General features: G+C 41.0%; 1 protein-coding gene across 2 annotated transcripts in view; it reads left to right on the top strand.

Annotated features, from left to right (window-relative positions):
• The window catches only part of LOC147679581 (solute carrier family 2, facilitated glucose transporter member 11-like), a 318,984-nt gene that overhangs the window by 218,394 nt on the left and 86,990 nt on the right, over positions 1-13,600 (top strand). For both annotated transcript variants that reach the window (XM_086943164.1, XM_086943165.1), the window contains exons 6-7: positions 1,212-1,360; positions 12,905-13,092. In XM_086943164.1, coding sequence (XP_086799290.1) covers positions 1,212-1,360; positions 12,905-13,092 — 337 coding nt within the window. The remainder of the gene's footprint in view (positions 1-1,211; positions 1,361-12,904; positions 13,093-13,600) is intronic.

Raw genomic sequence — 13,600 nt, 5'->3', positions numbered from 1 at the left:
TAAAATGTTCATTGTTACGTAACGAGGAAGCTGTTTAGTGTCTTCATCTGGGTGTCTGGCAATGTTGTCACCCCGCTTCTTGGAGTGAATGGATACATAAAATGTGGCTTGTCTGAGTGCATATCTAATGATTTATGAAGCGAGGTGTAAGAAAGAGTTAAGTGTGAATAGAAGGGTAGACAGTTGAAGAGTCTGACACAGTGGGGCTTATTCATCTGCAAGTATGTTTTGTAAGACTACAGAAGTTCTACAAACATACTACAGAATGCTATTCCCAAACCTATATACAGAGGTCTATGCCTTCACATCTATCATTTAGGTGTGGTGATCTCTGCAATGTGTGAGGGACAGAGTGAAGTGGGGGGGAATTTAGGAATATTTACAACTAATGGGGTTTTATGAGGACTAAAGAGGGGTTAAGTGAGGGCTTTACGGGGGGACAAGCACACACTCACAAAAGAGTAAGCCCCTTATTTACAAACTGCACTTCTTTAGTTACTACAACCAAATAGGACCCAAAACAATCGTGAATGTGCTCCATATTGGATCTGTAGTAAGCCCGGCACCACTCATAGCCATTCACACTGCCACATGCTCCCATAGAACATAATGGAGGTATGGACTTAAAATAAAACCCTGTTGGAAATAATGTTAAAATAAATGTACTAATTTTAATTTAACTTTTATTAATTCCCCATACTTTACCATAGGGAGATCTCCCCAATTGTATAGGTCACAGGCAAGTGTGCAGAATTTCAAATACGGTAGTATAGTTTCTGCTAGTAGTAACGTTTTGGCCATATTTGACATTTTTACTGACTCTATTTCCTAATTCAAGTGGTGGGGTAAGTCACCACTTTTGAATAACTTTACACTTGTAAATGGTGAATAGCCAAACGTAGTTAAGTTATCCAAAATTTGTAAGAATAAGCATACACTTCTATATTTACTCACATGTAAGTTCATTTTTGTGAATCGCCCCCAAGATATGGAGGTGGACCCTCTGTGCTCCTGGTGAAGAGTGTGTTCACCATTGATGAGAGCTGTACCTTGAATCAATAAAACAGCTGTTTTACAGTTTTTGTCTGGTTGACTATCACAAGAAAAGACACTCCCTTACACATTATTTCCTAATATAAATGGTGTTGGTTCTTGGTGTAATTTTATTCTTGGTATTTTTAATTCTCCATTCTTCATTTTTTTTTCATAAGAGAGCTCCTAGGTGCGGAAATGTACTGGCCCATCTTAGTGTGCACAAGTAGTGTTCCAGCAATCGCCCAGCTGCTGATCCTTCCCTGGTTTCCTGAAAGTCCGAGATTCCTTCTGATTGATAGAAATGAAGAAACAAAATGCATAAAAGGTAAAGGATGAAAACTGAAAAATGTCTGTTATATGTGCATGCATAAAGTGGTCTATAAACTAACTGTTATGTAGAAAACAATTAAACTGATTTTGCTCAGTTGTGAACTATATTTGTTATGAATATCTAAATAACTGCTTTATCTGAAGAATTTACTACAGTTTGTATACTTGTAGAATGACTTAATGAAACTAGTGCTTTAAATTGTGAACCCCAGCTATATCTAGACCTGTACTCTCTTGTGACTAGGTGATCAATGGGCTATATATCCGAGTGAGGCTTGTCTATTAGAAGGGAAAAGCTTTTTTCACTCATTCTGAAGAAACACTATGCATAATACAAGTATATGGGATAATCACTCAATGGGACTCAGTTTCACAATAGTAATATAATACTAATAATATTGGGTAGTCGATGTACAAGACAATATTTCAATGGCTACATTTGTGCTCAGCAGTGTATCATATAAAAAAAGAATGGATGAGCCTAGTGTAATGATGGAGTGAACAATGTGAACAATCTTAAATGTATGCTTGTTTGACGCATGATATAAATGGAAAAAAAGAGACATTGCAATTAACAGTAGGTTTGGCCTGAAGTCTAGATTCAGCTCTGGAGCAAATTACTTACACATGCATTCGTGCCTTGCACCTGAGACGCTTGTTCACCTCTTCCTCTTGAAACAATGCAAAGCACAAGACTGAGGTGTATGAACTTACTTCCTGGTAGAGCTGACAATCTTGAAAAAGCATTTATAAATGCATTAGGTTTTGCCTATGTGATTCATAATGAGTTGCTTGTAGGTGTAAGTTTTTGAAAGTCTGTTGAAGTGTTAGGACTTGTTTTTTTAAGACGGTACTATATTGTGTTGTTACTAGTTTTATTATAAACTGGGGAGATCAGGTCAATGCATACTGAAAGGATAAGATTACATAAAATATATTGATCCTCAAACAAAAGCACACTTTGAAAGTGTGCAGCCATGTGAATATTAGTGAAAAGTAGTCAGCTTCAAAAGAAACCAAGTGAACATCAGTTCAATGTATTCAGCTGAAAAAGAATGATACATTATTAAAATTGGCGGAAAACCTACGAGGCTACTAACCGCACCTCTTACATCGCAACAAGAAAAAACTACCTTTCAGAAATCAAACTGGCAAAAAAAAACTACTACGTCAACGCCATAAAAAACGCAGGCCAAAAACAAAAGGCGCTGTTTGCGATAGTCAAATCATTCACGCAACCCAAGGCACTCTTGCCTGAAATCCCCCCCTCTCAGAAATTCTGCGACCAAATTTCTGACTACTTCGAAGAAAAAATTGCCTCAATCCAGATCAACTTTCCCCCCCCGGCCACTCTCCCAGTGTCCCCCCCACTGGTCCCCCTAAGCTGTACGCTAAGTCGCTTCTCCTCCGTCACTCTTGAGCAGTCGAAAAAAGCCATCTTGGCCTGCAAATCGGGCGCCCCGTCCGATCCCTGTCCCCCGAAGATACTTCACCAACTAATCGACGAGGTTAACCCGATCATCAACTACCTAATCAACTCCTCGCTTAACTCAGGCACAGTACCCAGCCGCTGGAAAAAAGGAATCGTCAAACCCCTCATGAAGAAGGCGAATAAACCCCCGACGGATCTTGCCAACCTCCGCCCAATCTCGCTACTCCCGGCCTTGGGAAAAATCACGGAACATCTAGTCCACAATGAACTGAAACACTACTTAGATGAAAACAACCTTCTCCATCCCCAACAATCCGGATTCCGCCCCAAGCACTCAACAGAAACCGCTCTCATTGAGCTGTCTGACACTATAAAAACCCTGCAGGACCAGAGAAAAAATTCCATCCTCATTCTTCTCGACCTTACGGCGGCTTTCGATACCGTCTCCCACACCATCCTTATCAACAGACTCAGGGACATCGGCATCTCTGACTCTGCCCTATCCTGGATTTCGTCTTTCCTCTCCGACCGCTCCCAAACCGTCTCCTTGGGCCCATTTCACTCCAAAGACAAACTCGTCTCCTCAGGTGTCCCGCAGGGCTCTATCCTGAGCCCCCTCCTCTTTAACGTGTACCTCATTCCCCTCCTTAATCTAATAGAATCATTCGGCATACCTGTCACCTCGTATGCAGATGACACACAGCTCATTGTGCCACTGGACAAACTATCTACCAAAGCAGAACTTAACCTAAAACACTGCCTGACTGAAGTTTTTCGATGGATGGACAACAACCACTTGAAATGCAATTCGAGCAAAACGGAGATCCTCCCGATCGGCACTAATATCTCCTTTTGCCCAGCACTTTGGTGGCCGGACAATTCTGTCGCCCCCCCGCAGACAGTTTCGTCGGCCAGGAATCTCGGCGTCACCTTTGACTCCGATCTCTCCTTCGATCAGCATGCCAGAACCGTCGCAGGCAAATGCTTCGGTACGATCAGATCCCTGAGAAAGTTCTTTGACTTTCTCCCCATCGATGCCAGGAAGACGGTGACAGTAGCACTCATAATCTCGCGGCTGGACTACTGCAACGGCTTGCTCGCAGGAGTCAAAAAGAAAACCATCCAAAAACTGCAGAGCGTATTACACACAGCCGCCCGTCTTGTACTGGGCCTTCCCCGCAGATCCTCTATTTCCGCAGCGCTTCGTTCTCTTCACTGGCTCCCCCTTCACAAAAGGATTCTCTTCAAGATCCTAATTACAGCTTTTCGTGCCTACAACAAGACAGGCCCTAAATACCTCACCAGGCGCTTCCCCCACTACCTGCCCAGCCGTCACCTTCGCTCAACCAATGACAACCTCATTTTCCTCCCCAAATACAATCTGAAAACGAAGGGTGAGAAGACCCTCAGTTTCCTTGCAACTAAAGCTTGGAACAAACTACCCAAAACCCTCAGACAACAAACCCATGAAAAACCTTTCCGAAAACTGCTAAAGACCTGGATCTTTAATCTCCCGGACGACCACGCCAAAGCTTCCATCTAATTTTCCTTGGACTGGTTCACTCAGGTTCCCTAGCGCCAAGATGCTCCCTCCGGAGCGAACGTCGCGCTCCAGAAATACCCCACAAATACCCCACAAATTACCCCACAAAAATTAATTCGTTCGAGAAAGCCAAAGAAAATACATTATTGGACAAAGAAAATAAAGTGATCAGAGAAAGCTAAAAAAAGATCAATTAGTGGACAAAGAAAAGTAGGTTTTAAATGCGTGTAGGCAGACACATTAGTTAAAGAGTCAGCTTGCTGCTAGCCACCAGGCTTGATTTGTGAGTTGAGAGGAACCCAGTAGGTGATGGGTATATGTAGGTAAAATAAATAATCTTAAAGCTAAAATATTGTTGGGCAGCGTATTCACCCTGAAATTTACTATTTGCAATTTGTTTGTGGGTACAGATTGTGATCTTGCGGCAAAGATGATCTGTGTAATGTAGAAGTAGCAGATATATTTCCATGTTGTGTGAGCAAAAGAGCCATATGTAGGCTTTTGGTGCTGCGAGGCGGGAGAGTAGTTGAACAGTGGTGGGCCCCAAAAAAATGTGAAAGCACTTTTAAATTATTTGTTAAAACTATTTTGTTTTTTATTTGTTATTAGAGTTGAAGTTGATTGATTTTGTTAAATAATATACTGGAAAATCAGGGAAGTAGGCGAGTTGTTGTTGTGCAATATGTGCAGTTGCGCTAAGAAGCAGATTGTCCCCAAAAAATTTAAAGGCAATAATGTTTAGGAGCTTTGTTTATTTCCAGAAATTTATAAGTTAATAGTAAAGAGAAAACAAAGTGACATATTAGCAAGAAGCTAGTTAAAATTATTGCCGTTTTAGTGGCAGGAAACTGCCAATAAAGCAGCGATAATGGGCTTGATAATATGAGCTACAGAATTCCAATTGGAGCCCACGTTAGATGTCCTGCACATCTAACTTGTACTTATATTGGAATTGGAAGTATTACATTGTGGTTGTCTCTTCCCTGTGAAGAGATGTTATCATCTTTTGTAAAAGCAAAAAACGTGTCGACAGAGACTGGACTAAAAAAAGTGTCAAGTCAAAAAGTGTCAAGTACTGTAGATTAACATATGTTAAAGTGGCACCTACAGTACATTTCTGTCTGAGACTTTGAATAGATGGCGGTGTGTGTTTGAAGACGAATTTGTGTCAAATCCACATAGCAGACATCAGGTTTATTGAAATAAATGTGATGAGCTAGGACAACGTGATGAAATAGAAAAAGTAAATACAAAACGCTTCCTCAAATATATTTCTTATAATGTGTTCAATAAATAAGCTTACATTAGTTAAAAAAAAGTCAGTGTGCCCCAAAAATAAATACATTATACAGCTCTCAAAAACGTTCACAATGCATGCTGAGAGGTTATCATTAGATACAAGAAATTGTTGCTCAAAAAAATGCATGCTTTAAATGCGTTCCGCCATACAAACATTATTACAAGGACTCAGCTTAAAAACAAAGTGGGCAAACATTAGTTGAAAGGAGTATGCTCAAACAGAAAACGTCCTCCAAGAAAGCAAATAATAAAAGTGTGTGAAAGCATGCTTTAAATGGGTGTAGTCGACCAACAAAGCAAAGATAATGCTGAATGAAAGAAAGCATGCTATTTGAAAGAATGCTTTAAATGCGTTCTGCCAGGGAAGTTAAACAATGAACGCTGTGCAGCAAGCAAATTAAAGAAGTTCCACCTATCAAAGATATAAGTGGTGGGTGAAAATGAGTACTGATAGGAGAAAAATACACAAGGAGCAACAGGAAAAGAACGCATACAACCAATAGAAAGGAGTAAAAGTAAATTGACAAGCAGACTGCCCAATAAGAAGGGAAGGCAGTAGTTAAGCCGCTTTTAAGATATATTAAATAAAATAGATTTCACACTTGCAGCACAAGCACAGTGAAGTTGAAACAAAGGGATAAAAGCCTGTAAATGAATTGCCAGATTATGTAAAAATATTATCTCTTGCTGGTTTGGGGAAAGTGCTATAAGAGTCTCTGTTCACAATTAGTTAAAACACAATGACAGAAGTTTGGATTCTAATAATGTTTTTAACTTCTGTATCCAGGTCCCTAACTTTGCTAAATGTTTTAACTTGCATACATGCTATCAGGTTTAGCACAATTATGTTTAATTAACTTTCTTACTTGACATATGTCATTATGAAAGACGGTTGAACTGTAAAGATTTCAAGGAATCAACCATAAACCATTTTCTTACTTACTCTTTAATTTGTCTTTTTAATTTTTTACCTGCGCTGTAGCCTTGGGAATACAATACAAGACCAAATGCAAGACCTAAATCTCTATAATTTGTAAGCACGATATTCCTTTGTCTCTTTAGTGCAGTTCCCTGTCCTGGATTTCTGGGGCTAATCTGCCTCCGAGGTACGTCAAAGTTGTGAACAACTGAATCTGTGTAAATCAGTTTATAAATTCACATCACACTCCTCTGCATCTTGGGACGGCTTGTGGTCACTGGAGTAAAGAATCATTTCACCCCCCCCCCCCCCCATCAGTTATGAAATAAAGCATGTATTTCAATGCTGTTCAGCATTCTGGTTGCTTGAGCAAACTAATATCTTTTAAAATAATAATGAACTTCACGATTCTTTGAAACTTAGGTTTGGTACTTGATATCTACCTGAAACCTATAACCTTAATGTAATTATCTGGCCACACTCAAAACCGCAATGAGACGTGGCCTACTTCCTTTAGTTTTGGGACTTTGAGACATGGGACAGTGCAAATCTGTAATGGACTACTGGTATGCATACTTTGGCTAGGGCCTCTGTCACCTCCTTCACAGCTCTGTCACATGATTAGTTTTACTTAACATGATTTTGGACTGTGTTTTTGGAAAGGCATCTTTTTCACCTCAAGAAATGACCTCACAAAAGCTAGGATGGGAAATGGGCAAATGACCTGTTAGGCTGTTGGGACGAGAAGAGGTTCCGGCAGATTGTCATACCCTGTTAGATGTGGCACAGTGCAGAGGGGCTACTGGGCACCAACTGTCATGGTTGAAGTCATTTGCCACCATTCTCGGGTTGTCCTACTATGGTTCTGCAACCTGGGCCAAGTACAATCTGTGATGCTCTTGACATTTGGGGTTATGAGAGTGAGCACCCACAGGCTTCTCAGGGAGGAAGTGTGGGGCAAGAACACAGAACCTAACAACGAATCGACATACACAGAAACTCCCTATCCAGCCCAGTGCTGGAAAGAAATACTGTACAATACTATACACTCCAATTTGGGATGCAGGATGTTCTTTCTTTTCATAATTCACTGTACCCTCTCTACCCTTGCATACATGACAGGCCAAAGTGAAAGTCAGGATACCAGATTCACCAGCAAATGGGCACTCACTTTAGGGGTCTCCATGGTAGGGACATTACCCGTCCCAACACAGACTCATCGTCCACCATAGCCAACATGTATTCCTGTGAGAATGTTATCAGGAAGGCATTGAATTCCTTCGAAGTGAGGTGGTATTAATTGGATGGTATGAGGTGGAGCTGGGAGGTAAGGGCGAGCACCCCAACTTCAGAAGTTGTACAGAGCCTTCATTAATTTTTATGAACAAAGTACACAGTGAGGCTGTTGGTGCCACCACACAAAGGAACTGCATCACTCTGGAATACAGATGGGAGAGGGGGTATTTGGGAACCCTCGATAGATGGCTCACTGACACTTCAGAACTAGCTGGCGAAATGAAAGATGTTTCTCTGCCTGCTGCAATAGGATCTTTATCTCTTTGACAATGGAACTTTGGGGAATGTTACTCCTTTCCTCAGCTTGAATATGGTACCTTGTGTACTTGCTGCAGAAGTGGGGTATCTTGTGTCATAATTCAATTCAATATGCTTTATTTGATTTCATCAAAGGAAATCTTAAAAGTAGAATATATATATAAAGTACGATTGCTGTTCAAAAGCTAAAAATCATATACAAATTAATTGGAAATGTAACAATCTTCTTTAAAAATTAAAACCTTTAACAAGAATCCCTACTGCTAAAAAGTGTCATAAAATACAATCATATTTACATTATTCGAAAGTCACACATTTATGGCCTTTCTATATCTAATCACCTTCTTTAAAAACATTACCATGGACTGCATCCTGTAATTATCAGCTAGCATCTGAAGGAATAAAAATGCTGGGTGACATTGCCTAAAACCAAGGCTCCTTAAAATCGGTAAACTCCAGGGCTTTATTTGGTTATCATAAAATTTACAAAATGCAATATGTGAATTGTCTGCTGTGACACACTGTCACATGGGTAATTACAAAGCATGCTTGACCAATCATTAATTACTGGTAAGCTTGTTAGGCGATGGAATATGCTTAACTCGAATAGCTGTTCTCCTTTCTTCTTCGAGTCTGCTAGCGCCAGGATGCCTCTCGAGGTGATAGTGCGCTTTATAAGTGAAATAAATAAATAAAAATAAATTAACCTAAAATGAGTTGAAAGAAATCTATCGTACATGCCTTTCATGGATTGTAGGAAAGGTTGTACACCATAGATAGTCAATAACCTTTGATTATTACATACAGTCGACTTTGATATTTCCGAGGATAGTCAAAGTCTCCAGTAGCGTCATACACGCTCTTTAAGGTCCTTACTACAAATGTGTTCCATGGATTCCAGCTGTTCATAATATTCCGGGTGGCCTAGGTCACTCATGAAGTCTGTAATAAGCTTTATCCAGGATATGCTGAGTGCCAATTGTAATTTATGACAATCTCTTATATTATCCCAATTAAGGGTGGTTTTATCCAAAGACCAGATTTTGTGGCATAAAAAGATTGGCTGGACTTCAATTAGGTCTGATATATAAGGGGATGTAGGACGTTACTACGCGGTCTTTACATTGCACTACAATTACAACGCTGGTTTTACAACGCAAGTCGTTACCACGAATTGCTCTGTAGGGTGCTGGATTTCGGATTAGTATAATTTACTATTCCAACTCCAGCCTACGTACAGTAGGGAAGGTGTTGGAATAGTAAATCTACTATTCCTTAGCCTAGAGCGCCCTCCAGCGCAAGTCGTGGTACCGACTTGCATTGTAAAAGCAGCGTTGTAATGGTAGTGCAGTGTAAAGACCGCGTCGTAATGGATGTTCCCCATATAAGGTAACTTCAGCTCAGTGTGGCATACATAAGGGGAATAGCCACCCAGAACAGCTGAGGCAAATCTTAAAAAGGCATTATCCACCAGTTGTAGGGGATGGCTATCATAATAGCCATATACCCCAGCACCATACATCGCCATAGTTACACACTTAGCTTTGTATATATTAATAGGTTCTAAAGGCGTTTTTTGCTCAGTTGCATTGAGAAGTTAGCGAAGGCAGCTGTAGCTTTCTTGAACAATAATTTTCTAGGTTAGATTGCCTGGAACCACAAGCCATTCTGGTCGAACAGGATGCCAAGTACTGGAATGCTTTAACTGAGACCATGGGACTATTTAGACTTGGGTCTGCTGGCAAACCACCTTTTTCAATTTTCTCTGTGCTTGAATCAGCCAATCTGTGGATCCAAAAGGGGGAGCTGACCACAGAAAGACCTGAACCAAATCGAAGAACCTTCCCTGAAGAACTGTGGTTTTGAATTGTAAAGGTTAAGCTAAGCGGGTTGTGCTATTCTGGAACAATGTTACAATGTGAGATGCAGGTAAGAAGGAAGCAAACCTGTGCCGTCATAGCATGGCCCCCCTAAATATTTTGCCCAAAGGGTTGAGCTGTGTGGACTCAGACCGCTGAATGAGGAATCCTACAATCTTATTTACTCTGTGAAAACTTTCTACTGTGTTAGCCTCTGAGGAACAATGTGTGTTAGAAATGGGGGTCTCTAGTTGGCAGAGGTGATACCTTTATCAAAAGATGGACCCTTGCTTCTAGTGAGGATAAGGGGGATATACATGTTACATAACCCCTTCTCACCCCCTAGGAAGCTTGACATGAGCAGACAGGCTTATCCCAAATGCAATGTGTAAAGTATTTTCACTCAAAACACACAGTAATACAGTGATAGAACCACAAATGGATACCACACCGGTTTAGAAAAACTAAGTATCTTTATTTGAACTCAACAAGACCAAAACAACAAAAATCCAACATACAGGTAATAAGATCTTACTTTAGAACAGTTATATCAAAAATAAAGCTTGTAGAAAACAAATGGCTCCACTTGGGGCTATTACGACTTCGTGACAGCAATAAATCCAACAGGTAATAAGATATTACTTTAGAGCAGTTATCGCAAAAATAAAGCTTGTAGAAAACAAATAGCATCACCTGGGGCTATAACAACTTCGTGACAGCAATATATCCAAAGTAAGGTGCCTACTGTGAGGTGCGGGTATCGGGCACAGAGTCAAGTGGACCCAAGACACAGTACCTTTGGATAACGAAGCCTATGACAATGCATGGCATTATGGAGATGAGGCGTCGGTGCTGAGGTCGAGGCCAGCTCCCTGGCTGCCCCGGTCAGTGAGGAGACAACATGTTAAATCCAGGACAAGAGAAGTTGGTTGCGTTGGCGGTGAGGCGCCAGTTCTGGTGATGCGATGTGAAGTCAGTGAGTTTGTGGAGTCACCCTCAGTGGTTATCTGTGCAGCAATAACAGGATGCAGGCGCTGCCGATGATGGAGACGGAGACAGCTTTTCTTGTTTTCTTGTTTCTCTTAGGTTTCTTCCAGCTCCCAACAGAAGGAACATCCTGCAGAGGCTCAACACTGTAATAGGTACCTCCAACAGGTCAGAACTCTCAGTATTAGAGTTCATGGGAGCTGGGGGTTACGTCTTTGTGTCCCTGAGACTTCAGAACAGGAGACCAGCACACACAGGCCCTTGGCAATTTGTCTTCAAGCAGGTTCACAGCAAAGTTCCAGTCTTTGTCTTTTCCCTGGCAGAAGCGGCCAACCGCCCTCTCCCACACCATGCAGCAAGGGGGCAGCACTCCTCCTCACAGCTCTCCAGCTCTTCTCTTGGCAAAGGTTCCTCTTGAGTCCAGAAGTAATCTAAAGTTCTGGGGTGTAAGGTTTACTACTTAAACCCCATTTTGTCTCTGTCCTCTTTGTGCAAAGTCCTCTGAGCCCAGTCCCAGCAAGTCTGTCCTCACTAGTGCAGTATGACCACTGGTAGTGGAAAAAGCATTTTGCAATGGAAACAGGCCCTATTCAGGTTCAAGGAAACTCCTCCCACTACTCTAAATGCAGCTAAGCCCCATTCAGCACAGCTCTGAGTCATCCGGGAAAGGCCAGGCACACCTCAAACACCATGTGCTCCAGCGCTACGAGGCCTCCGGGTAGTCTGCGCTCAATAAAACCCAATTAATAATAATAATGTGGCAGTCTACAGTCAATGCATATCCCCAGCTCCTGTCACTCCAAAACTAGACAGTCAATCCACAAACAAGCAGAGGCACAGAGAATGGTTAAACAAGAACATGACTACTTTCTCTAAAAGTGGTAGTTTCAAACACACAATTAAAAAACCATCTTTACTAAAAGATGGGTAATTAAACTCTGAGTTCAGAAAGTTTAAACTTTAATCCTCTATCTTGTCCCAATGGGAAGTTATACATGTAAGATGTTACAACGTATCTCTCATTCTATACTATGGGGCAGATAGCCTTTCATTAGTGATAAACGAAATTGTCAGTATTTCACTATCAGGACATGTCACACACACCAGTTCATGGTCTACCTTTCACATACACTGCACCCTGCCCAGGGGGGTGCCTTGTTCCTACCATAGGGGTTCTTCCATGTAAGAAAAGGGAAGTTTAGGGACTGGCAAGTGGGTGCACACAGACACTGCAGTGGCAGGTCTGAGATACCTTTTCAGGGATACTCATGTGGGTGGCAGAATCAGTGCTGCAGGCCCACTTACTAGCATTTGATTTGCAGGCCCTGTTCCACCCAGTGCACTTCAGTAGGGACTTACAAGTAAATCAAATATGCCAATCAGGGAGAACCAATATCAGGGAGAGCCAATATGCCAATCAGGGAGAACAAATTATGTTCATATGCACTTTAGCACTGATCAGCAGTGGTAAAGTGCTCAGAGTCCTATAGCCAACAACAACAGGGCAGGAAAAAATTAGAGGAATAAGCTAAAAGGTTTGCTGATAACCCTGCAAAAAGGGCGAAGACCAACAATGTGCTTCACATCAAGGTAACCAGCTGTGCCCAAAAACATTCTAGTGGCTGGCTGGTTTTAGAGTTATCAATCTAAATTGCACTGTTTTAACCTTGTGAACATTTGGGTGAACAAAGCTATTTTTTTGTGATTAACTTTTATTTATTGCTTTTCTGCATAGCTAGAGTTCTTGGTACCTGTTTATTGCCTCTTCCTGTCCTTACCATGTAAGTTTAGTAAAGAGTTTTCTGTTTAACTAAACTTAATTTGGTTAGTTCAAAAGCAAAAATGAGTTGCAATAATAAATAAACATTATAATATTTGAACAAAAATTTAAGCATGCATACCATAAAAGACACCATTGAGTAAACAATATCTTTCTCTTTGAACAGCACTGAAGACATTCCATGGTCCAGTGCATTACCTGCCAGAGTTGGAGGACATAAAGAAAGAAAAGTATGTTTTGAATGGGGAAAAAGCAAAGAAAGCATGGGAACTCTTCACAGATCGAAGTATACGATGGCAGCTCATCGCTATTATCGTAATAACTGCTGGTCAGCAATTGAGCGGAATAAACGCAGTAAGTATCTCACAAAGTACAGGTGCCAAATCCCAAAATATGTGGTAATTCTTGACCTGCAATACCACACATTGAATTGGAAATATCCCAGGTGGGTGGTGGAGGCAGGAGGGTAAGAGGTATGGAAAGGCTGTGGAATAGGGAATAATGTAGAAATGGTGATGCTGCACCGATTTCCACATGCGTTACAACCACATGCCTCACAATACTGATTTGGCAGAAACTCTTGTTTCCATCCAAATTCATGTTAGGAGCCGACATATAATGATATTGTCTAGAAAACATCATGCATGGGAGCAATTTTAGATCAGTAACAATTATTGATTGACTTGCGGTACGTGCTAGGATTTATTGTTTTACAAAATCTAAAAAAGACCTGTAATGAGAAACTTCTAGCAAATGTCGAAAATATTGATGCCAAACAGCGCTTCTTACAGTAGAGTTTCCAAGGATGCTGGCTAAAAATATTGCTTATTTATATATATTTATTAAAAGTATACACATAGGG

This window comes from Lissotriton vulgaris, chromosome 11 (assembly GCF_964263255.1).
Source record: "Lissotriton vulgaris chromosome 11, aLisVul1.2, whole genome shotgun sequence".
Lineage (NCBI taxonomy): Eukaryota > Metazoa > Chordata > Amphibia > Caudata > Salamandridae > Lissotriton > Lissotriton vulgaris.
Note: the sequence above shows the minus strand (reverse complement) of the source record. Positions and strands in the feature narration are given on the sequence as shown.